At 41.4% G+C, this 25897-nt stretch overlaps 1 protein-coding gene across 1 annotated transcript in view; it reads left to right on the top strand.

Moving 5' to 3' along the window:
- The first annotated feature begins 4286 nt into the window (after positions 1-4286).
- LOC118006560 (succinyl-CoA:3-ketoacid coenzyme A transferase 1, mitochondrial) overlaps positions 4287-25897 on the top strand; it is a 122763-nt gene continuing 101152 nt past the window's right edge. The window contains exons 1-5 of the mRNA XM_034999271.1: positions 4287-4376; positions 12914-13022; positions 14111-14201; positions 22004-22139; positions 25331-25480. Coding sequence (XP_034855162.1) covers positions 4299-4376; positions 12914-13022; positions 14111-14201; positions 22004-22139; positions 25331-25480 — 564 coding nt within the window. The 5' untranslated portion in view covers positions 4287-4298. The remainder of the gene's footprint in view (positions 4377-12913; positions 13023-14110; positions 14202-22003; positions 22140-25330; positions 25481-25897) is intronic.

Below are 25897 nucleotides of genomic sequence, written 5' to 3'. Positions count from 1 at the left end.
CAAATAATATAAAATAGATAAAAGTGGTACTCTATAATTTAAATGTGATTTTTTCATTTTAATTGTGAAATATTTTTTCTGGTATAAATGAAGTCAATGAAGATAACAAAGCTCTTTTGATGAACAAAAACTTTGCAACCATGGGGTTAGGCCTGATGGTTTTCTTATTTTTGTTTTTCTATTTGGGTGCACAATACTAAGAAAATTCTGATTTATATTGCAGCTCGCCCTAAAATCCCTAAAATCTGTTTCAATTAAAGTAGATCAGAAGCTTGAAAGAAAAGTAGCAGAAAGTGTTTGCTTCAATAGTCAATCACTAATAATATTGATTACTTCTTGTTTACATATACAAATGTTGAATATGAAGTGACCAAAATTGAAAACAACTTCTAATGCTATCTATAGTACGACATTATCATGAAGTGTTTTAGGTGTTCTTAGTGAAAAACTACTATGCTGTAAGGAGAAATAATGCTAGGCAGTAGATTTGTCTGAGCAGGGCATGCAAGTATTATACATCTATACAAAATTATGTGTCAACATGCAGAAGTGAAAATGATAAAAAGATAAGTACAGAGCCTCAGCCTTCGTTATCACTGACTAATATTTTAAGTTCAAGCATAGGCATTGAGAGGATAGACTTTATTCTAAGGTTTGCCTCCCAATTGCGATCTGGTAAGCTTTAGTATGTTGAAATCAGAGATACATCACAACTGAGTGTACATGCTACTGTTTTGTTAGGATTGATAGAGTAGCTGGAAAATAATTTAAGATTTAATTTCAAAATATAATGTTTGTGGAACCTCTGAAGTACTTCTATAAAGCTATTAAGGTTATATGGTTTGCTGAGCCTGGATTAGAGAAATCTTGGCTACAAATGGATGTTGAACTTTAATCTTGTAGCCTATGAGGATTCCTGAAAAGTTCAGGAGAGTGTGTGAGAAGACCGAAGCTGTATTGGAAATGATCATTTAAGAGGTGGTTAACTCTGAGAGAGAAAAGAAGTTTATCTAGGAAGTGACTGCAATCAAACAGATAAGAGAGAGAAACTGAAACTGAAGTTGGGTACTTGGGCAGAATGAGGGAAACGTGGGTGTTAGGGTCAGCTTCAAAGACATCTCATAAAAGATGGAGGTGTAAAGATTAAAGCAGTCTTTAATACCATATAGTCCAGGGTTTAAATCCTGCCTGGTATTTTCCAGTTTATGAAAATATAGAAAGCATCTGAAAAATAGATAAGTTCACAAGTTTAATCTTCTAGCACCTGAATACTGCAAACAGACACTGGTCTGGACATGACCTTACATCTTGCATTCTGAGGCTCTTTTTAAACTCTTAACCACGGGGACCCCCCCCACCCCAGTTAGAGAATAGCAGAGCCGATATCTGAACCCAGGCAGCCTAGCTATACACACAGTCCATGTTCTTTACCATTTGCTACCCATGTCTGTGGTGTGAATTCATCCTGTGGAAGTTAAGAGGCAAGCGCTGAATAGCTTGAAATATAAAGGAAATAATGCAGGAGGAAGAAAAACCGAGGAGATGATCCCCTTCTATGCCAGGGTAGGAACCTTAAACTTTGGATCTTACAGGCAGTGGGGAAAATCACTGAGGGGTTTTAAGCAGAAGTAACATAATCAGAATTGAATGCATACAAAATCGCTCTGGTGTGTTTTGCTCCTTTAAGTTTCTTTAGTGCCTTAATGTAGTAATGTTCATTTTCATTCCTGGAGTTGAACCCTCTCCAAACATTTTTTTTTTTTAAGATTTTTATTTATTTATTTGACAGATAGAGACACAGTGAAAGAGGGAACACAAGCAGAGGGGGAGGGAGTGGGAGAGGGAGAAGCAGGCTTCCCGCTGAGCAGGACCCTGGGATCATGAGCGGAAGGCAGACACTTAACGACTGAGCCACCCAGGCGCCCCTCTCTCCAAACATCTTATGTATTTATTTTACTTTTTCTTCCCCTACATTGTGAGTAAAATTTAATTCACTTTTTATCCATTGAATATTAAATGCACATTAGTTAATACAAGGCACTGCTTCAAAGAATCTATGAAAATAACACATAAAAGTAAATTAGGAGATGATTTGCATTATAAAACAATACATTTACAGATTTATGTAAAATTTCAAATTTATGTCTTTCAAATCCACTAGAGGAAAATTATTTGTCTGAAGGGATTTGTTTTCCATATATTAATAAACCATTGTATACAATGAAGCATGCATACTTTTTTTTTAATTGACTCAAATGACCTAGTTAAAAATTCCTGTTACTGGGGAGCCCGAGTGGCTCAGTCGGTTAAGCGTCTGCCTTCGGCTCAAGTCATGATCCCAGGATCCTGGGATCAAGCCTGGCATTTGGTTCCTTGCTCAGTGGGGAGCCTGCTTCTCCATTCCCCTGCTTGTGCTCTCTCTCTCTCAAACAAATAAATAAAATCTTAAAAAAAAAAAAATTCCTATTACTAGTTATGCCAGTCAAACAACTTTTGAAAAACAAGTCTTCAGATGCCCCGCCCCTGTTTAACAGCTTGGAGGAGTAAATACTCCATCTGAGGGCAGGATGTCTTTATGAGTAATGAGAGATGATGCTAATAAATAGTATATGCTAATAAATAGTATCTTAGGATAATTTAAACAAAAATCCCTCAAGCAGAGAATGACAATTTACAATCTAACTTTGACAAACTGTCTATACTCAATTGATAGAGAGGAGATATAAATATATATACACACACAAATGAATGTATATATGAACATAAATAATGTAACACATGAGATATATATATATATATACACATACATAAAATGACATAATACAAAATAAACTTTCCTTATTGCATCTCTGGAATCAGACCTTTTGTTTAAAAGATTTGAATTCAATTCAATTCTTCCAATTTTTAAGAATGGGGTAAATTAAGCTGTACATGATTACAGAAAGAAAAGTTTCCATAATATATTTGTCAAAAACTGTCCTTCAAAGCAAGGAGGGACTATTCTTATTAGTTCAGAAAAATTCAGATATTCAAAAAAATAGTTTTTTTACACAGACTAGAATTGAAATGGCTTTGTGGAACCAGGAGGGAAATCTGTACAGAACTTTTCCGTAATTTGTTCAAGTTATTCCTATTTTATCTAAAAAGTATAGAACACAGCCAGTGAACTACCAAAAAACCAGTAGTGTCTTGACCATAGAGTAGTGAGGCTGATTTTTTTCTCACAAGAATTAGAGTCAGAGGGCGCCTGGGTGGCTCAGTTGGTTAAGCGACTGCCTTCAGCTCAGGTCATGATCCTGGAGTCCCTGGATCGAGTCCCACATCGGGCTCCCTGCTCAGCAGGGAGTCTGCTCCTCCCTCTGACCCTCCCCCCTCTCATGTGCTCTCTCTCATTCTCTCTCAAATAAATAAATAAAATCTTAAAAAAAAAAAAAAAAGAATTAGAGTCAGAGTACAAGACTTGAAATATGTGTCTTTAATTTAGCCAGAAGCAACAGAGTGAGACCAGCCAAGAAAAGTGAGTCATATGACCACAGTTAGACAAAGCTGTTTTCCATTTCATATGCCCTCTGGAAGGGCGAAAGTGGAAAAGCAGACCCAACTGAGAATGTTAGCTTTTTCACATTCTGTAAGCTACATACAGTACAATAGATAGCTGCTGTATTAGGACTAGTAATGGGACTTAAGTTCTAATAACCGAGTTTCACCTCTTTCCAACTTCTTAAGATGTGTTGAAAATTCAGAGCATTTCTAAGTTCTCCTAAGGTAATTGGATAGTCTAACTTGGTATCCTATTCCCTCATTGATTTTGATTAAAATAATATTCATCAGGGAAAAAGAGCTAAAAGAATACAGTGAAAGGGCAAATGCTTTTATGGAGACTTGAAACTGGACTGTGATTGTTCATTGCATTAGGTGTACTTGCTAAGGAAGCTAAGGTCTCGTTTAATTTCCTTGTGCGCTTTGCAAGGGCGCGCCGACGCACCTGCCTGGAACGCGCGGGCGCGGGGACAAGACTCCGCCGCCGGGGGGCTGGGGAGCTTCCCCGGCCATCCGCGCCGGCTGCACCCGGCTTACGCTACCGGCCGGGCCCCTCCCAGCCTCGCGTGTCTCCAAACCTGCAGCCTCAGTGGGCGAGCGAGGGGAGGACGTCATCGACGGGCGGTCGAGCCTCCAACCCGCCCCTCGAGCGCCTTCCCTTCCCTCCCTTCGCGTTGACGCCGCCGCGGCCCGGCAGCGCTCCTATACACTCACGCGCGCGCCTCAGCGCGTAGTCTCTTCCACGCCCGGCCCGGAACATGGCGGCTCTCAAGCTCCTCTCCGCCTGGCCCCCGCTCTGCGCCTCCGCCCGCCTCACCGGGGGCGTCTGGTCCAAGGTAACGTGCTAGTGAAGAAGGCCACGCACCGGCAGAGCGCAGACGAAACCCCACGTGGTGCCCGCGTCCTCTCTCCTGCCTGCACCCGCCCGCTCCAACCTACGGGTTAGCGCCCGTGGCGCCGTCTCCGGGGCACCGAGACGCGCCGACGCCTGCCTTGCCTCGCTGCTCCTTCGGGTGACTGCTTTTGCGCGGTTCTGCAGCCGCTTCCGCCGGCCGGGCGAGAGCGGGTGTAGAAGCGCGCGGAGAGAAGCTGAAACGGGGCGGGAGGGCGTCTGGCAGCGCCGCCGCCGCGCCCTTCAGGGCTCGCTCGCGTTCTCCAGGGCAACGCGTCCTCCCGGCTGGCATCTCCGCCCGGCGGGCAGCCTCTCGGGAGGGCGCGCCGGTCGAGGGACGGGTAGGGGTGACGGCAGCAGGGGACAGGTTTGCACTTTGCGTTGGGGATTTCGGGGCAGGTTAGCCACCGGTCCGCGCGAGTTGGCCGTGGAGGGGGCGGATGCTGGGCGTCGCCGGGGTGGTATGCCGTGCCCTCCCTGTCCGCCCTTACTTGGCCGCGTCGCACCGTGGCGGTGCGAAGGGCAACGGACTGGAGCGCTCGCCTGGTCATCTTCCCCGTCTGACGGAGAAACCTGTGGTGCCCCGGCCGTGGCTCGCTCGCGCTCTGGAGGCGCAGGCATCCGGGTTGGAGGATTTCCATTTTCAAATTCTTGGAAAACCTTGTGCCTCCCTTACTGCCTGCTCTCCACCAAGTGGTATTCCGAGGCACTTTTCGCCGCCATTGTGGGTTGATAAGCTTTTCTCCTCTTCTCTTCTCTTCTCTTGTCTTCTTTATTCTTTTTTGCTGGGTTCTGTCCCTACCTATACGGCCACGCTCAGGTGGGGTTCCTGTCGGGAGCCCTCGGAGGCCAGTACAGGCCGAGAGTGCTGGGTCCTGGAGGGCGGTTTACTTTGGCTACCATCGTAACCGCGGGAGCCTCTTCCTTCCTTGCTAGGGAAAAACAAAATAATGTTTGTACTTAGTAGCGCATTAAATAGTTTTGAGCTTGAAAGCATATCTTGCACGAGGTGTGTACTCAACAGAGAACTCCCGCGCCCCATGCTCTCTTTCCCGCATGCAATCTCTGAGAAACCCCTTAGGTAAATGCTAGGGGATGATTTAGAACTAGAACATTTTATTCATAAATGCCTCTTAGGAAGCATTTTGGTAATTGCTGATAGCTTTGGCTATATAAAGCATTATTATTATTTTTTTTAAAGATTTTATTTATTTATTTGAGAGAGAGAGAAAGAGCACAAGAAAGGGGAGAAGCAGACTCCCCGCCGAGCAGGGAGCCCGATGCAAGACTCGATCCCGGGACTCCAGGATCATGACCTGAGCCGAAGGCAGTCGCTTAACCGACTGAGCCACCCAGGCGCCCTATAAAGCATTATTAAAAGGGCACTTGAGTGACCTTCAGTCACACTGTTGCGGGTGCTGGAACATGCAGACTAGGACACTCCTGTACCCTTGGGCCCAGGTCAAAAACTTTGGCAGTTACCTATTTGCCTCAGTGTAATTTACTCACTTTCCCATGGCGTTAAACTGCTTCAGAAGCCCAGCAAACCTCTTAGGTGGCAGAGGTTTCCCTATGCCTCGCTGAAAGTTCCTATCAAGCTTCAAACTTTCCCTCTTTGAGGTTTGGTTATCATAGGTCCAATGCCTGCTTCCAGGGGTTTCTTCATGCTTGGCACTTGGTGCTCCTACTGCTTATTTAGGCCTTAGATTCTCATCTAACTTGCCTTACACTGGAACACTTGTGTGCTTGTTTAACTTTTCAAATGCATCCATTGACTACTTTCTTTTTTTTTTTTTTTAAGATTTTATTAGTGCTAGCTCGAGCAGGGAGAAAGGCAGAGGGAGAGGGACAAGTGGAATCCCCACTGCGTGGAGCCCAACTCAGGGCTCTATCTCAGAGATCAATCGTGATTTGAGCCGAAGTCGGACACTTAACCGACTGAGCCACCCAGGTGCCCCTAAAATGACTTCTTAACAAGATTCAAGTTTCTGGTTGTCAAGGACAATCTTGTATGCTTTATTCTCCATCCCGCTCAACATTACACACTATTAGGCATAGTATAGACATGTTTAATATATAGATGAAAGAACCCTGTGGACAAACAGAGGTAGTAACCTTGAGAACTTTTCTGCTAAGCATAACCAGCAGCCAAAATGAGATGGGGTGTGTGTGGGTGTGGGTGTGTTAGTTAAGTCTCTCAAACTTTAATGAGCCTCAGAATTACCTGGAGGCTTTCGCAAACTGGTTTCTGGGTCCACCTCCAGAGTTTTTGATTTAGTAGGTCCTGTGTGGGGCCCCATGCTTTACGTAAATGAGTTCCCAGGTGATGTTAATGCTGCTAGTCTGAGAACTACATTTCAGAGCCATTGGCATGGACTTAGATCTGAATACACCATCTGAAGTTATCATTCTTCCTCCATTACTGTTTCAGAAGGAGCATTTAATATTATTCTCCGTTCACTTTGGAAAATTATTACTGGAAAAAGACCCTGAAACTACCATTAACACGTTACCTACCTTTCTTCCTTGAACCTGTTTTTTCCCCAGATCTCTTGCCAATTCCATTCTCCCCTGGTATAACTTACTGGTCCAGTCCCCCTGGATGATGCTTCAAGCTCTTTCTGACCCACAGCGAACCAGCCATAAAGCTGTTGTTTCCTCCCTTGTTTTGTTTTTGTTTTCATTATGGCTAATAGCACCCATATCCCGCCAGTGAAATCTTGGACCCCTTCTTTCGTCTCCTCTTCCCTCCACCTCCAGTGGATAACCAGTGTCATGTATGCACCTTTTCCTGAAATTTCCTTGGGGTTGTCCTTGGCACTCTTTCCCAGCAGCTATCTATTTCTTCCTTATAGCTCCCTGATGAGATATTAACATTTGTATTTAAATTTTTGTAATTATTTAATGACTATTACCCTTGCTAGTTTGCAAGTTTTATCAGCGCAGGGACTATGCTTGAGTGGTTTTTTGTTTGTCTTAACTCTGTATTCCAGTATTTAGTATATTTTATACAAAATGGATATTTTTGAACAAATGGATGGGTGAATGAAAGAATGATTTCCTCTGCCACTTTCCTGTTTCAGTCTTTCATATGAGTTGTGACATCTGTTTCAAAAGCTTTGCTGTCCCTTCCTCATTGAAGGAAGAAGTCAAAACCTCAGTGTGGTCCTTAAGGCCTGCCCCAGTCTCCCTTTTCAGCCCAATTTTCACGAGCTTCTCTCCATCGGACCTGATCCTGCATGTCCCTGAGCACAATGAGCCTTTTCACATTTGTACCTTTATTCATGCTTCTCTTTCTGGGTTCCCCATCCTCATTAGTATTTTAACTCTTGGCAAACTCCTCAAGCTTTCTGATACACAGGCAGAATGCATCATTCCTTCATCTGTGCTCCGTTAAAGTGCTGGGCATCACTCCATTGTTGGAATAAAAGGAACATGTATGTTCCCTCAAAAACAGTATGCCGCTGCTTGAGAGAACTGGCCTAGTGTCGGTAACTCACTGTAGGGTCCTTGTGATTTATTTATTCGTGTCATAAGTGCATAACTGGTAGTGTTTGATTTAAGGTGAACATTCCACTTTTGATAGATACTGTACTGTCAGTTTACCATTGACATTGGTAAACGGTACGACACATATCACCACCTCCACTTAGCGCTGATGCCATATTCTCCTTGCCAAGTGTGTATGTGTGTGTATCCACCTGCATATTATTGCCTTTTCCTTCCAACAGGGTCCTCTTCATCTCTCTCCATATGGCTTCTCCTTTCCACTTCTGTTTATCAAACTTTGGTACTGAGGTGGGCAGTATCAGTCTTCCTGTGTCCTGATTTTTTTAACTGCAAGGTAACAAGGTAAATGACACCTGGGTGTACAGTTTCATATCATTAAGATAAGATTAATTTAAAAATAAAAAAGCAGTATGCTATATGGATTTTCCCTGAAAGACCTTCAAAATGAAGTGCATTTTGGGGCAGAGTTCTGGAGTACTGAATGACAAGAAAAAGAGAAATTTAGGCAAAAGAAAGAATGGTAGAAGTGGTTAGAAAGGAAGGAGATTCCAGGAGTGCCTGGGTGGCTCAGTCATTGAGTGTCTGCCTTCGGCTCAGGTCATGGTCTGGGGGTCCTGGGATTGAGCCCTGCATCGGGCTCCCTGCTCTGCTTCTCTCTCTCCCACTCCCCCTGCTTGTGTTCCCTGTCTCGCTGTCTCTCTGTCAAATAAATAAATAAAATCTTAAAAAAAAATAAAAATAAAAAAATAAGAAAGGAAGGAGATTCTGAATTGGGAAATTATCAGATAAAATTTAGGCTCAAGAGTGGAATCAGACCTCAAATTCTAAATGTAAGAATTTAACTAGAGGACAAAGGATGAAGAGGGGGAGAATTTTAAAAGGAGAAATAGATTAAATAGAAAAATATGGCAATATAAGAATTTTGATTATTTCTTATCCTTCAGGACCTTGACTGTTGTTTTGCAGTATAGTCATTATTATTTCCTTCCTCCAATAGTAATAGCAGAAACTAGGGGCACCATAAAATGGAATTTTGCAGAAGGCGGGAGAGTGGAAAACAAAATGAAATATGTTACCCAGATGTAAAGGAGGACTCTGCAGACTTGAAGGCTATTTATTTATTTGTGTAGCAGATGGTGCTTGAATCTTTTCACCTCATTGTTTTAGCATTTTAGAAGGTAAAAGTCAATTTATGAGCAGTGTAGAGCTTCACTTTGAATTCACTTATTTACGGAAAAAAGACACCTCCCCTGCTCAGTCTTACAGGATGTCAGCAGGGATGCTCCTTGACTCCCAGAGGCTGGGAGAATGGGAGAGAATGTGGGCAGTAAACAAACCGAGAGGCTTTCTCTGGGGTGCTGCGTCCGAGGCTCTAAGCCCTAAAGACCCACAGGAAACATTCTGGTGCAACTGGCTTCAGACATTCTCCTTCCTCTTTGCCTCACTACCTGCATTTGTACAGTCAGATTGCCCAGTAATCTGTGAATACTTAGAATGGTAAGCTTGACTACAAACAAAATAAACATGTTAAAGTAATCTTAAAGCTGGAACCCACTTTTCAAAACCCTCAACAAGGACGGCATGGATTAATTTGCTAGAGCATAGGTCATGCTAAAAAAAATTCTTTGTAGAATCAGTAATACATGCCTGTGTGTATAGGTAAGGTAGAGCGGGGAGGTTAAATGTGAAAACTAAAGCCCAGTCAATGGCAAGTTAATCTTACTGCCCTGGTGGGGAATGGAGAGAGGGTTACATTGCCCAAAGGAAGCCTATAAGCACAGGGTCTGATACACCATTACTTAATCCTTACTACATCCTTAAGAAACAACTGTCATCCTTTTGTAAACTTAAAATCAACACCTCTTACACTCAGATTTTGCAATTTTCTGTTTTTCGCAATTGTGGCTAAACTGGAATTTGAAACAAAGGTATTTTGACCCAGAGATTACTGGAGTGTGGCTCATTATGTCACACTATTGACTTCTTAGCAATAGATATTAAATGTCAATATAACAAATAGATATCAAAGGTCAACAAATACTAACTGAAAGTGTGGAAAAATGAAAAAAAAAGTTGGGTGTAAATTCTTCATTATCTTGAACCATTCTCACATTGCCTGCAAACATTTCACTCATTTCTTTTAGCTTTTGATTATCTAGATAAATATGAAACACTTGAGTCTTCTTTAAAATGCTTCTGAAGTTTTTTTTTTAAAGATTTTATTTATTTGAGAGAGAGAGTGAGCAAGTCGGGGGAAGAGTAGAGGAAGAAGGGACAAGGAGACTCTGCGCTGAGTGCAGAGCCCGATGTGGGGCTTGATCTCACCTAACCCTAACCCTGAGATCATGACCTGAACTGAAACAAGAGTCACATGCTCAACGAACTGAGCCACCCAAGAGCCCCCTTCTGAGGTATTTTTTTTAAGGTGTGGGGCAAGCATTTCAATAATTTTTGTTTGTAATGAAGACACTATCAACTGAAACGACAGAATTCCTGACAAGTCTATGCTTATATACTTTTGTTTCCCCTTGTGAATGTGATAAGTGTCCTGGATCTGTAGGAGAAATGAGTTTTCTCTTTGATTTCCTCTCTATAGGATTCATGTTTCTCAGTCTACGGATAAGTAGTTCAGAGGACTTTACCCCCTGACTACTTAAGTGTAGATGAGTTCTTTTATTTTCTTCCTCCTGCTGAGGCCCTGACTTTTCACCCCTTTTTATTTGGTAAGAGATAGAGATTAGCATTTGCGTATTTATTGCATGTTTTTGCATCTTTGACTTTTTTCCAATTTTGAGTTATAATTGACAAAACAGTACTGTATCAGTTTAAGGTGTACAGAGCAATGACTTCTTCACTCTTTAGAAAAGATAATAACAATAGAGTTCTTTATTAAAAAATAGGGCACTCGTAAGGATTTGTTACCTGTAAATAATGAAATTGAAGTAGAATAAGACGGTGGGCTTTTAAAAGTCACAGAGAGGAACAGCTTGTGGTAGAAGGATGCTGTGATGAAGGCTAAAACCTGGGATCTGGTTTTGCTGTAACACAATGTTGGGTACATTACGAGATCTTGCTCAGCTTCAGAAACTTGATCTGTGAAATGAATTGGTTGGATTAGAGTATCTGTATTTTTCTTTTTTCTGTATTCGAGCAGATATCCTCAACTTTATTTTATGATTCATCTTTTGTCCTCTTTTTTGAGGCTATCAAACTTTTAATTTCCAAGATTTAAAAAAAATATATTTGTATGTATATGTACATGTTTAAACAAAATCCAATAAATCCTCGCTGCTGGGGATAGGACAGAGAAGTAAGCTCTCTGCAGCTCGAGCTCATTCTTTGCTAGCTTTGCCTCCACGTATTTCCCAGTGGTGTGCTAGGATAGACCCCTCTTCACCAGACCTGAACCAAGGTTGAATTTAAAGGGACAAAAGTCATCTGGGTAACCTCTACTTTTGCATATCTCATTTGACTTTCAGTATTCTCTTAAAGGAAATAAACTTTTGTACTATTTGACACTTTCAATGAAAGAAGTTTATAGAGGAAGAAAAGAATGCTAGAAACTCATTAATGCTTTACCTTGACCCCATAGGATGTCTGTCAAAGACCAATAAGGCAGCATGTGTGAGCTTACATTTATGAACTTCTTTTTTTTTTTTTTAGACTTTATTTATTTATTTGACAGAGAACGAGACAGTGAGAGAAAGAACATAAGCAGGGGGAGTGGGAGAGGGAGAAGCAGACTTCCCGCTGAGCAGAGAGCCCAACATGGGGCTCGATCCCAGGACCCCGGAATCATGACCTGAGCTGAAGGCAGACACTTAATGACTGAGCCACCCAGGAGCCCCACATTTATGAACTTCTTAAGGTGGCAGCATATGAGGAGTCAGGAGCCTTTCTCTTTTCTCCCTCCCTTTTTAGGTTGAATATATAATGAGCATAAAGAGAGGTGATATTTATCATGAATGATTACAACATAGTCAATTCTGATTTTCTTCTATCCATATTGTGGATGAAGTATAAAGAGGGAAACTGTTTAAAACTGATGATGAATGTTCACTAGATAACCTTTTTTGCACCAAATAGGTCACTGTGGTAAGACTAGCCATGCCTTCCTTGCAGATAATAGTTTGCTATTTTTCTCAGCATCTATAAACTCCAAGCCCCTTAGGGGGATGGGTCTTTTTGTGTGCTGTTCCTTGCTTGTTCCCTTAGGAGGCATTCACTGATGTAAGATTGGGTCAGGGGCCCAACTATGTATTTGTATACTGGTCACACCGTACTTGATTTCCTGCAGAGTGGCAGTCATGTCTTAATATTTACTAGATGGGAGTAAACACCGGAATAGTTGGCACATAGTACATTCTCAGTGAATATTTGTTGACTGAATGCAAGGTTAGCTCACTATCAGAAACTGATGCTTGGGGCACCTGGGTGGCTCAGTTGGTTAAGCGACTGCCTTCAGCTCAGGTCATGATCCTGGAGTCCCGGGATCGAGTCCCGCATCGGGCTCCCTGCTCGGCGGGGAGTCTGCTTCTCCCTCTGACCCTCCTCCCTCTCATGCTCTTTGTCTCTCTCTCATTGTCTCTCTTGCAAATAAATAAAAAATCTTAAAAAAAAAAATTAAAAAAAAAAAAAGAAACTGATGCTTGATGGCATCATTATTGTGATTTTGAGTCCCAGTGTATGAGCTATCTACTTTCAATCTTGGGTGGCCACAAATGACACAGAGTTTTCCTTTATACAATGGAAGATATCCATCATGATCACAAGGGAATTCTGGTGATAATCTATGGATAGAGTATGTCCTTCCTGCTCTTAAGATGAATTACTTATGGCCCCACTCTATTTCAGAGAGCAGAGAGTGAAATTATCCTTGTATGTATGAAAAGTGAATACACTGGTATACATGCAAAATTAAGATGTATCTCCAAATGATGATTCACTTAAAAATTTTTTAAAATGTTTTAGGGATGTGTTTGCTACTTCTCAACCAGCACACGTCGCCATACCAAATTTTATACAGATCCAGTGGAAGCTGTAAAAGACATCCCTGATGGTGCAACGGTACTGGTTGGTGGTGAGTAATAGTATTGTTTTCCTTTTGGTGATGGTAACATCCTTACGTTTTTAGCAAAGCAGGGAAATCACAGTGGCGAAGCTGTGGAGATCAGAAATGCCACTTATTTTATTTTTAGTCATTTATTGCATATTATGCATTTATTGCATGTTATGTAATTATTTCATTATGTAATGATTTTATTAGTGTCCTCATCTTGAAAATTTAGCAGGGTTTAGCACTTAACGTTGCACTTTTTCCCTTTGTGTTTCTTTTTCTCTTATTTTGAAAAGCTGAAGTTCTAAATGGTGATGTCTTATTAGTAGCTTTGAAAACATTCCTAGATCCTTGGGAATTCGGTTTAACTAAAACGTTTGCATTGCTCTCACCAGCTACCTAGTTATTCCTTTTGTCCTTCCTCATTTTAGGAGGTAAAAAGCATATACGCATCTCTGTTGTTGAAGCCTCTGGGTTCATTGCTGCACCTTGTTTGGAATGTCTTTTAGAATCATTGTCTCACACTCATTAAACTCACTGCCTGATTCTTATAATTTTTATTTATTCTTATTTTTTCTTATTTCTAGGCCTTGGTCACAGGTATCTAGGCTTGTTTTTAGGGCGGCTGTTCATTCATTCATCCATTCAACTGACCAGTCATTGAATGTCCATTTTAAACCCAATACTATTTGACAAATTGCGGAAGTTATAAAGAATTAAAAGTCATTGGTCTAGGCTTCCGGTTCTGCAAAATGTACTCAGGCATATAAAACAAACATGCTTGAAAAAGTAACTGTATAAAGTTTGAATTATAAAGTTGGACAGTAATAGATGTGCAGTTAAGTGCAAGGTGTGTGATGTATAGCTAATATTAACTGGTTGCACTTGGCTTTATTCTTATGATTCAAAGGTTTGACGGTTATGTCTGATGCTATCTAATGGTGCAAAACATTTGGGTATAGCTATGAGCCACTTCCCGAATTGCTGAGGTACATCTGTATATTTTGCTTAATAGATCTAATAACGTGTTTTGCATTTTTTTTATGGAAAAGGATAACATATATTTCCCTGAGAGATTACCATTTTCACAAATTGTCTTTTTCACTTAATAGGTTTTGGGTTATGTGGAATTCCAGAAAATCTTATAGGAGCCTTACTGAAGACTGGAGTAAAAGGGCTGACTGCAGTCAGCAACAATGCAGGGTAAGTGTGCATTTTGAAAACAAGTGGCTTGAAAGAAATGACAGTTCTCTATAATTATATAAAGTTTATGAATAAAATGAAAAATATGCTCAAGTATCACAAGATAGTTTTTAACAAGCTCAAGAGTTGGAGGTTACATTTCTTCAAATATTTTTGGTACCATCCTTCATAATCATAAGTAAAGCAGACTTGCATAGATTTATATCTTAATCCGATGTGCTTTTATTTTTCTAAATTCCAAATACATTGTTAAAATACAGATTTTCAAATTGAATCTTGCATTTTATAATTTAGAGATGTCTCTTTATGTTATTGTAGATCATTATATATAGAGGAAGATCTCAAACAGTTTTTTTGTTTTTTTTTTAAGATTTTATCTATCCATTTGACAGAGAGAGACACAGCGAGAGAGGGAACACAAGCAGAGGGAGTGGGAGAGGGAGAAGCAGGCTCCCCGCTGAGCATGGAATCAGATGCGGGGCTCGATCCCAGGACTCTGGGACCACGACCCGAGCCGAAGGCAGATGCTTAGGGACTGAGCCACCCAGGCGCCCCTCAAACAGTTTTAAATCTGTTCCAAGTCTTCTCTTTCGGTTATGCCATATTCTAGATGATATATAAGGAGGTCACTAACCATTAAAAATGTTGCTGGTCTTGGTAGAAGGAGGAGGATATGCAGCCAGCACTTGAGACAGTAGGTTCTCATATCAAAATAGTCAACAATAGCCATAACATTTTAATAATGACATGCACATTAAAATATATTTTGTTATGAAGAAAAAAAATCTATTTTTTTTTTTTAAGATTTTAGTTCCACATCCTCAAAGAAGCCTTATCCAATTATAGAACTTCTCTAGCCTTCATTGATCTTGCCCCTTTGTGAGTTCCTCTGAAGACTTCTAGTCTTTCTTTGTATACCGAATTGTAGTCCTTCTCCAGTATATACTACAGACTGATCCTTTTGCTTACAGTAGTTTTTTTCTTCCCCACCAGTGCTGGAGCTGGATGGGATTGTAGAGATCATCTGTTCCATTTCCCTCATTTAACAGAGGAAACTCATACGTAAATAGAGAAGTAACTTGTTCATGATCACTTGATATTTCTTAAATGCACCTCGTGCTATTTGAGCTTACTTTGTATTTATTAAAAATACTTTTGACTATCAGTACTTTGTTGGGTTTTCCAGATAGCTCAGTGCTAACAAGGGATGGTGTATAAATCAATGTAAATTCTTGATACAGAGTAAATACTGATAACCATCATTGAACACAAAGAAAGCACTTTGTACACCCTCATTGGCAGTTGATTCTCTTAATTAGGTGGGTTTAATCCCAGAGATCTACAGGAATGACAGCTTTGTTTTGGCCATTAGAGTCAGATAAATGAGGAAAACTTAGCACTGCTTTGTTGGAGAAACAAAGATGGTTTGGATTGTTGAGTAAATGGAGAGAACTTAGAAGTAATAACTACTTTCTTGGGGCACGTGGGTAGCTTAGTCAGTTAAGCATCCAACTCCTGATTTCAGCTCAGGTCATGATCTCAGGGTCCTGGGATAGAGCCCCTCGTCAGCTCCATGCTCAGGAGTCTATGTATCCCTCTTCCTCTGCCCTTCTCCTCTAAATAAATAAATAAATAAATAAAATCTTTTAAAAAAAAGAAGTAGTAACTGCTTTCTCATTTAGAAAAGGCTGTTTATGTAAGGGTCTAACTGAATTGGAAGACTTCCCAAAGCTCAGGGCTCTTGATCTGTGTTTGTTTTGTTTTTAGTTACCAGTGAGACCTGTTGCCATGAGGTACCACTTATCTTGGTGTGGAATATTAACTGTTAGTCTTTTTTATTTTTTTAAATATTATTTAATTTATTTTTTATTTTTTAAGATTATTTATTTGACAGAGAGAGAGCGCGCTCACAAGTAGGCAAAGTGGCAGGCAGAGGGAGAGGGAGAAGCAGGCTCCCTGCTGAGCAAGGAGCCTGATGTGGGGCTCCACACCAGGACCCTGGGATCATGTCCTGAGCCGAAGGCAGCCGCTTAACCGACTGAGCCACCCAAGGCGCCCCTTAACTGTTAGTCTTGATGAGATAAACATTCCCCCTTAGGATCACTCAGATGAATCAGGACTTTGATATGGATTGATTAGGAAAGTGGGGAAAATTGAAAATATGCATTTCACTGATTTTTTAGAAGACTTTGACATGTGAATTACAAGCCTGTAGGAACCAAAAGTTTTACAGTAAACTATATATCAACCAATTAGAGAAGTAAGGGAGGCATAGATGTGTTATATTAATCACACTCATTTCCTCATGACAAGATTATTTTAGATTACAATTCTTGAAGGTGGGAATTTAAACAACTCTAGGGACAGCCCAGCTTCCATGTGGAAGCCTGTAAGTACTGTATGATCATACATATGCTCCTGTGCCTGTGGTTACAGTACTATTACCTATATGTGGTGTTATACTAGTCAGCTGTAGGAATTCTGGACCCAGTGAGCAGTTTTTCATGCTAAATAAAATTCCTGGTTCTGCACCAGGGGTTTTGAACCAGTAGATAAAGGTGGGTGGCTCCTTCGCTATGCCGTCTTTATTATTAGTTGAGGCTGCTGCAGCTCTGAAGGTCTCAATGGAGAGCTGTGGGCCATCTTGTCTGATTATAAGCATTCCCCCAAGAATTGATTATTTTGTCTGAGAAGGGCTAACCACTTCCTGGGATGTGTACTTGAACTTCTCTCCTCAGCTCATGGAAGGGAGTGAGTGTTCACTTGTTCCATATAATTGTGTCATAAGTTAATGTGCTATCCGAATATAGCTTGTTCTTTCCTTTTGATATTCTTGATATTATCAGAGTAAATATATACTGTAACTGAGATTTAAGCATGCCTAAAATGAGAGGAAACAAGAGAAATACAGTTTGGTAAATGGTTGCAAATTTATTTTGATTAGAGTTTTGTTTTGACAAGAATTTCCAATTAATGAGATTTCAGAAAATGAAATTTCAGATTCAGAACATGACAAATATTTGTGGAATGTTTATGTCTTCCATGAAATACTGTTTTGCTTTACACAAATATATCTCTTTATTGAATTCTTGGCTTTAGACTTCTTTTACCACTAAAATGTTTGGAACCTGAGGTTGTGGTACCATAAGAGAATGGTCAAATCTCTCCCTCCATAGGTGTGCTAGGGAAATGTTGGCTCCTAAAGGCAAGCAAGATAATCTTTTTGAAAGTCCATCAAAATTGCCTTTAATATCAAAGAGCTGCAAGATGCCTTAATATGCATGTTTCTCTATTAGAAATGTTATGTTTCTCATTTGCAAAAGATGGCCTGTGTCTGTCTTCTCTTTTCCTATTGTAAGGGCTTTACCTTTTTCATTTTTGTATCATCATTGTCTGATACACAGTAAAGAAGGGATACATGTTTATTGAATTCGTGAGTTGGAAAGTATGTGGCAAGAAAGACACTTATTATAAGCTACCTAACAGCCTTATTTGAGGCATAAACACTAACTCTGTACCTGGTCAGGGGGTAGCCTGGGCTGAGCATCTTAAGCACTGCTTGGTTGCCAAGCCAGTTGCTAGTCCAAAAAGAAAGCAAAGGCCAAATATACATAGTTTCCAGAGCCAAGATCAACAAATACAGAGAGGTCATCTCCAAACAGAGCCAAGTTCAAATGTGTAAAGGGTTGAAAAGCCAAACAGAGATCCATGAAAGAGTGTGTAATGGGAAAAATCTCTGAAGTCAGTGAATTGGGAAGTACATTCTGGTTTATCATATGGACCTGTATACTTGGAGGGAGGTTCAAATATTAAAGACTACAGAAAGCAAATGGACTATATTCACTTTCATGGATTATTTTATTGTTGTGACTATTTAGACAGGGCTCCAGAGGATGTATCAATAGTACTCTCATATTGGGTAACTGAAGAGAGTTTACCAAAGGGACTCTCTTTAAAGGAATGGTCAGAGTTGAGGGAAAGCAATATGGGTATTGAAGTACCCTGGAGTTAGTATCAGAGAGCGCTATTACCGCCAGCCTTAGGCCTGAAGAATGAGAGGAGGGAGCTGCCAGGACCTGGAAGAAAGCTTTATGATGTCCTTCTCGCACCTGGTCAGAAGCCAGAGGGCAAGGGAGTCCGTCTATCCAGTCAGCCATCCCGGCACAGGGCAAGCTGGAGATTGGCGAATGGATCTGCAAGGGCAAATAGAAAATATCCAGCATGAGGACTTGGTGATTTTCATTTTGAGCCAGTGAGAAGGGAGAAAGTGAAATCAAGCAATAAATTCATTCAACAAATGTTCCATAAATGTGAAAATGGAGGGGCAGGTTTCAGTATAAAGTCAGGCAATCAGGGAGAGACTCATTGAGGTGATGGTTGACCAGAGACTTGAAAGAAATGAGGGGTGAGCCTTGCATTACCTGGGGAAGAGTTTCAGAGACAGGGAGAGGCCAGTGCAAAGGGCCTGGGAAGTATGCCTGGTGTGTTTGCGGGACAGGGAGGAGGTCAGCAGAAGAAAAGTGAGCAAAAGGGAAGTGGGAGGAATGAGGTCTGAGATGTCAAGGGCATCTCATCTTACAGGGCCTTGCAGGCCCCTCTAGAGACCCCTGCTTTTGCATGAATGCCGTTGCAGCATTTTGGGCAGAGCAGTGACGTGATCTGACACATTTTGTTTTATTCTTACGGTTTTGGCCGCCATTTTATGAGTGGATTGCAGGGAGCAGGAGTAGAAGTAGGGAAGGTTGCTGTCTTTAGGCAGGAGATGGTGCAGGTCACACAGGAGGAAGTGAGAAATGCTCAGATTCTGGATAGATTTTGAAGATAGAGTCAGGATTTTCCAATATTGTTGATGTAGAGTAGGAGAGAGGAGTGACAGATCACTCCATTACTTTTGTACTAAAGATTTGCAAGGATGGGGCAGGCTGCAGGTACAGCTGAATTTAGGAGAATGGAATTGTTAACCTGAAGAACAAAAGGCCCAGCTAAGTATTAATTAGGAGTAGGTAAAAAACAGACAAAAAACAGAGAGAGGGCATTGTGTGTGAGTGTGTGGAAGAACTGGTTTTTCCAAGATCCCTCTAGTGGCCAAGCATATTATTAATCTTCAGGGCATTCTCTCCATATTTCTCCATATCTCAAAAGTACATTCTTGAAAATACTTGTTTAGGCTTTAGTTTTCTTTTGAAACAAGCAAGAATAAATCATGTAGCTATTCCTTCTATACTCGTGGTGAGTGGAAAATGTTCTCAGATTCAGTATTGGAAGACTAGAACTATAAACAAGTTTAGCAAATGGTTGACAGTTACCTGGACTACTTGGAGGGATTCAGTGTGCCTAGACCTCCTGGTCTAGGTTAGAGGCTTGGCAGTGATGCATTCTGGGAAGTAGGAGTCAGTTGAGTGGGGATGGGCATTTGTGGGCATGAGGAGTGTGGGGATGGAGAGCGAAGTGAAGGGGGAGACGAGCTTGTTAGGAGAAACGTCAGTGGTTTGTCACACAAGGTACCGTACTTATCCCTCCTTGGGTCAAGCAAGGGGATGTCACTAGGGACTGTAGACTAATTAACCACCAGTCCATTCTCCCACTCTGTTCCATTGCCAAAGCCAGAATTCTGGACTGGGTCTGTATCTACATTAGGATGGGCAACAAACCTATGATTTATTTTCCCCCAAATATCCCTTGACTGGTCCCCTTTTTCTCCACTCCTTTTGGGGCTGCCTTAGTTCAGACCATTGTCTTTGCTGGATTATTTCAAGCCTCTTAACTGATCTCCCGGCCTTTTGTCACTGAACCTCTCCAATTAATTGTATACCCTGTTATTTTCTACTTAAAATTATTCACAGGGTCTTCCATATCCTTTAGGATGAAATCTTCATTTCGTGGTATGGCTCATGTGACAGGTGACAAGCTGGCCTGCCTTCTACCTCTGTTGCTCACTTTTGCTTCCAGTCCGTACTGCAGTTACACTCAGCACGGAGCCCGTCCCACCACTGTGCACCTTTGCAAAGCTGCCCACCTGCCTTTTTGGTTCATTGCATCCACACCTCTACTCTGCTCTCAAAGACTTTTTTCTTCAAGTCTGTTCAAGTGTCATTTTCCGTAAGCCTTTTCTGGACCTCTTTCTCCTCTCTGTTGGGTGACCTTCAGTGTTCTCATTGCACTTGATGCAGACCTCTTAGCACATCTCATCCTCTGTTGTAATTATAGGTTTACATGTTTATCCCTTGATATCTCAGAGCTCCCCCTGGCCCAGGACCTGACATACTAGCCCTGGGGGGCAGTAAGAACTTAGTAAAGGACTATGGGATGAGTCAACAGTGTAGATGACCCAGGCTCCATAGGGGAGAGGCCATGAGAGTACGCGGGGGATTAGGAGAGAGAGATCATAAATGAAGGCTTCTATTTCTGGGAGGTGCTCTGGCTTTATCACTGTATTTCTGTCTCTTAAAAAAACTTTTATCATAGCATAATACAGAGTAACATAGAAAAGTGATCATATCACAGGTTTGAAGTTTGAAGGATCTTTACAGGCTGCAGACCCATGTAACCAGCCCCCAGATTCTTTCAGTGGAACATGACCAGTACCCCAGAAAGCCCCTCTTGTGCTCCTTCGAGTCACTGTTTTCCTTTCCCACCACCAAACTTAACCATTATCCTCACTTCTGATCTTATCCGTGAGTCTTGTGTGACTTTGAACTTCATATAAAAGGAATAGGTCAGTAAGTACTCTCTTGTGGTTCTTTTGCTTAGCATTTTACCTGTGAGAGCCCTCCATTGTTGCAGGGGTGGTCACTGATTCCTTCTTACTGCTCATTTTTTCTGCTCTGCTGAGGAGTAGTACTGGGGAGGCCCCAGTGTTTGGCCATCATGGACAGTGTGACTATGAATATTCTTGTCTGCTGGGGAACATATGTATGCATTCCTGTTGGACATAGACCGAGGAGGGGAATTGCTGACATAGCATATCCATATGTTCAGCATCAATAGATACTGCTAATAATTTTTCAGAAGTGGTTGGATCAGTTGACATTCTCTTCTTCATATATGAGAGCTCTGGGTGTTCCACATTCTTGCCAACACTTGGTATTTCCTTCTTTTTTTTTTCTTTTTTTAAAGATTTTATTTATTTGTGTGTGAGAGAGAGAGAGCGTGTGTGCACAAGCAGGGGGAGTGGCAGGCAGAGGGAGAAGCAGGCTCCCCACTGAGCAAGGAGCCCAACATGGGGCTCGATCCCAGGACTCTGGGATCATGACCTGAGCCGAAATCAAGAGTCAGATGCTTAACCTACTGAGCTACCCAGGCGCCCCTGTTCTCTCTTAAATATAAGAATGCGTGTTCACTTTTTAGGACAGAATGAATTTCTCTGCTTGGAGCCAGTGCAGGTTAGGAGAGTGGCATTGCCTTTGCATTTACATACGCCTTCAGAGTGTAGGGCAAGATCCAGTCTGCTCGCCTTCTACCCTAGTATCACTTGGGAGCAGTGGAAAGAGTGAAAGGTGCAGGGCAGACTTGTAGGATTGGTGTGGGTTTGAATACTGGCTACGTCACTTACTACCCAAGATATCTGTCGGCAGAAATCACTGAAAGGTCTTGAGCTTTAGTTTCCTTAGCTGTAAAATAAGAAAAGAACAGCCACCTTGCAAGGCTCTTTGGGTGGTGGGAGACTACGAGAGAATATGGGTTCAATGCCCAGCAGAGAAGATTCCTTTAAATGAATAATATTGCATGTTTTCGGAAGTCAGGGATATTAGTGTTCTAACCGATGTTGCTTTGATTGCAAGTTGCTTGCATTTTTCTTCTAGGGTTGACAACTTTGGCCTGGGCCTTTTACTTCGATCCAAGCAGATAAAACGCATGGTCTCTTCATATGTGGGAGAAAATGCAGAATTTGAACGACAGTACTTAAGTGGTGAATTAGAAGTAGAGCTGACACCCCAGGTAAGAAAATTTCTCTGCTCCTCTTTTAGAATAGTAACTTAGTTTGAAATTTACCTATTTCCCTCTAGCAATTTTCTTTTGCAAGAGAGGTAAGGCAGAAAGGATGCAATTTTGCCAGGCCAAGGAAATTTGTTTGTAGGTCACTCCTGTCGATTGCTAGAAGACTAAAAGCCTCTGTTGCGTGCCCCCAAAAAAGGGAGGTATTTCCAGTAAACAATATCTAGGCTACAGGACAAATGTGTAAGCTTGGCACTGTGGTGTCCATTTTGTGCTGGCAGCTTGCAGTAGGGCTTGCTGAAATGCTTGGGGATTGTCCTAAGGGTCTGTTCCTGTGAATCATAGAATTAGAAATGTGTGAGGAATATGTTCTTGCTGAGACATCAGGAAAGTGAAGTCCCTGGAGGGTACAACTGGCCATGTCACAGAATAAGAGCTGGAATCAGAGCCCAGGTCTCCAGGGAATAGATGTTCCTTACCAAGTAAGCAATTACCACAATTGAATCTAGCGGGTTTCCATTCATGTCGTACACTATGTCTTAACTGGCTAAAGAGTTTGTCATAGAGGAAACTTTTCGAAGCCATTTGGGTAAAACAAGCCATTTGGGTAGAACATAGAGGAAACTTTTCGAAGCCATTTGTGCCTACAGGTTATATGTATTGGTCTTCCAGTTTGACATCATCTGCCTTCATCTCTGAAATTGAACCCACCACTCTGCTTTATTTTTGTCAACAGAATTATTATTACCACTGACTTCACTAAATTGGTGATAACGTGAGATAGCAACATTTTAAAAATCAATAATGAACTCCCAGTATATGCTTGTCTAGAGAGAGCGTGCAGGGGAGAACTTTTCTACCTGAGGCTTCACAACATTACTCACGTCCCACCCGATCACCCCACAGTGTGGGCACCTGTGCTTGTCATAAGCCTTGCACTGTGCCTGGTATTTATCCATTTTCATTTAAGGTTTTTTGAAAATAACAAAAGGTACCCTGTCTTAGTCTACTCATGCTGCTGTAACAAAATACCACAAACTCGGTGGCTCAGACAAGAGGAAGTGATGTCTCATTGTTCTGGCAACTGGGAAGTACTAGATCAAGTACAGGCTGATGTGATTCTTGGTAGAGGGGAGGAGGGGGAGGAAGAGAGAAAGAGGATGCACACGTGCAAATAAGGACTCTGGGGTCTCTTATTATAAGGACACTAATCCTGCTGGATCAGGGCCCTACCCTTATGACCTCATTTAGCCTTAATGACTTCCATAAAGGCCCTGTCTTCAAATACCATCACGTTGGGTGTTAGGGCTTCAGCATATGAATTTGGTGGGGGACACAATTCAGTCCATTGCATATACTTTTCCTCTTCACATTGTAGATTGAGATACCTTTTCCTTTGGGTTGTGGAGCCCTTGAAAATTAACCTTTCAATTACTTCTATTATCTTTTGTATTATCCCTTCTTTTGTCAGAGGGCATATACATGGGAGTTTCTTAGTATTTCTTTTATATTCCTTCTTTAAGCTGAAAGAGGTCAGTGTCTCTCTCCCCGACTTAGTGGCAGGTAAATAAACATTGGCTTGGGCAACTTGTTTTGCAGCCTGTGAGCCAGAGAAGTGTTGATGAAGTGGTAGGGATTAGGACTCCCTTTGGGATTTGGATGTAGGGGGGTTGGTGGTCGCTGCAGAGAGCCTGTCTGTAGAAATTGTCCACTTTTAGGTCCTTGCCCAATTGGACAGAGAGCAGGAATAAAGTATTCAAGGAGGGTAGACGTAAAAAATATCTTATAGTAGAGAAGGTTATGGTTGTTTTGTTTTGTTTTGTTTTTAAAGATTTATTTATTTATTTATTTGAGAGAGAGAGAATGAGAGACAGAGAGCATGAGAGGGAGGAGGGTCAGAGGGAGAAGCAGACTCCCCGCCGAGCAGGGAGCCCGATGCGGGACTCGATCCCGGGACTCCAGGATCATGACCTGAGCCGAAGGCAGTCGCTTAACCAACTGAGCCACCCAGGCGCCCGGTTATGGTTGTTTTGATGATTTAATCTTGTGAATGTTATTAACTTAAAATACAGTACAAAATGGACTTATCTCTGACTATTAGATAGAATAGAGAAACTGTTACCTGGAAGATTGTCAGTTATGCTTCAGATCCTGCCTTCCCCAGATTATCCCACCCTACTTCAAACGCCCGTGTCTGAAGTCCCAACTTTTAGTCCCCACTTTGAGTTTAGTATTTAAAGGACCCAGTTAAAGTAGAAAATTGTTTTCAGGCTGAAATAATTTTAACATAGTATTACTAAGACCTAAACCAGTTCTTACTACTGAGTGACCAGTCAGTTATGTAGTATGAATATGATGTAGCTAGACTGTAACAATAGGTTTCAGGGTTAGGGTGGGTGTTAGGAAATATTTAGGGCCAGAGTTATTCCCCTATGGGAGAACTGGGTTGGAAAGCAGTTGGGGGCAGGGGGCAGCCAGGGAAATCAGGTTTGAACAACTGGTACCTAGGAAAGGGATAAAGATGATCAAAAGAAGATATAAAGAAACTTTGCATACAGTTGTTTCTACTCTAAGATAAGATTTGAAATACTCTTAGCTTTTAAAAACCAAATTACCTGTATGTTGTACTCTGCCTCACTATGGATTTTTTCTTAGTTAGATAATGTAGTAGACAAAATGCTTTTAAGAATGTTTTAGAATGAACTCTAAGTAAATGAACATATTATTATTATATAATAATGGCATTGTTATTCATGATAAGCTTCAAGCTATACCTACATAGGGCATACAGTAAAACACAAAATTTAAATACATATTTTTAAATATATATATATATAGTTAAAGTGATATACTTCAGATTTGAAAATTGATTTTAAAATATTACAAATAGACTGTTGGAGAATATGATGTCAGGAGAGCAGTGGGAGACCAGAAAGCTGAGAGCACGATGATACAAAGAAGCAGTTACATTCGAATGCAAATTAAGAATTGAGAGATTGTTGTCTAGAGGGGCAATACTTGTTTTCAATTAATCTAGCATACCGTGTTAGCGAAATACACCAATATACAGTGCTAGGTACTGTTTAGGATGATAAACCTCTAGAGGGAGGAACTGTGTCTGTAAATGTTTCCGTATCCGCGTACAGAAGTGTGCTTAATGAACTTCTTATGGTGTGGTGGTTGCTCACTTGTAGGGCACGCTTGCAGAGCGGATTCGTGCAGGTGGGGCTGGAGTTCCTGCGTTTTACACCAGCACCGGGTACGGGACCCTCGTGCAGCAAGGAGGGGCACCGATCAAATACAACAAAGATGGCAGCATTGCCGTTGCCAGTAAGCCGAGAGAGGTAAGAAGTAGCTCTCATTCAGGTAACACGGGCTACCTCTTCCAGCACAGGATCCAGGTGCACTCAGTGGGTAGGTAAGATAAAATCTGCTCTGTGTAAGAAGAGACCCTGTCCTTCATCTATGTGGCCTATGCTAGGAAAATTTCTGCTAAAACTGAGCATCTGCCAATAATTAAAATCACATAGAGAAACCAGAATAAATAAATGGGAAGAAACTGTAATCTATATAAGATGTGTGAGTCAAGATTAGTTTTATGGTAGGTTTTAACAAACGTAGGAGCATTTATAACTTCTGATCATGCTCATGTGGAAAAGAGAGTAGGTGTATGATATATATTGTATTAAACTTTTCATTCTCAAGCCCCTTCTGGATGTGGATGAAGGAGAAAAAAAAGCCAAGGACATCACAAGTTTGTC

Source organism: Mirounga leonina, unplaced genomic scaffold, assembly GCF_011800145.1.
Source record: "Mirounga leonina isolate KUSES-001 unplaced genomic scaffold, KU_Mleo_1.0 Mir_97, whole genome shotgun sequence".
In the NCBI taxonomy this organism is placed as follows: domain Eukaryota; kingdom Metazoa; phylum Chordata; class Mammalia; order Carnivora; family Phocidae; genus Mirounga; species Mirounga leonina.
This window is presented reverse-complemented; position numbering and strand designations above follow the sequence as displayed.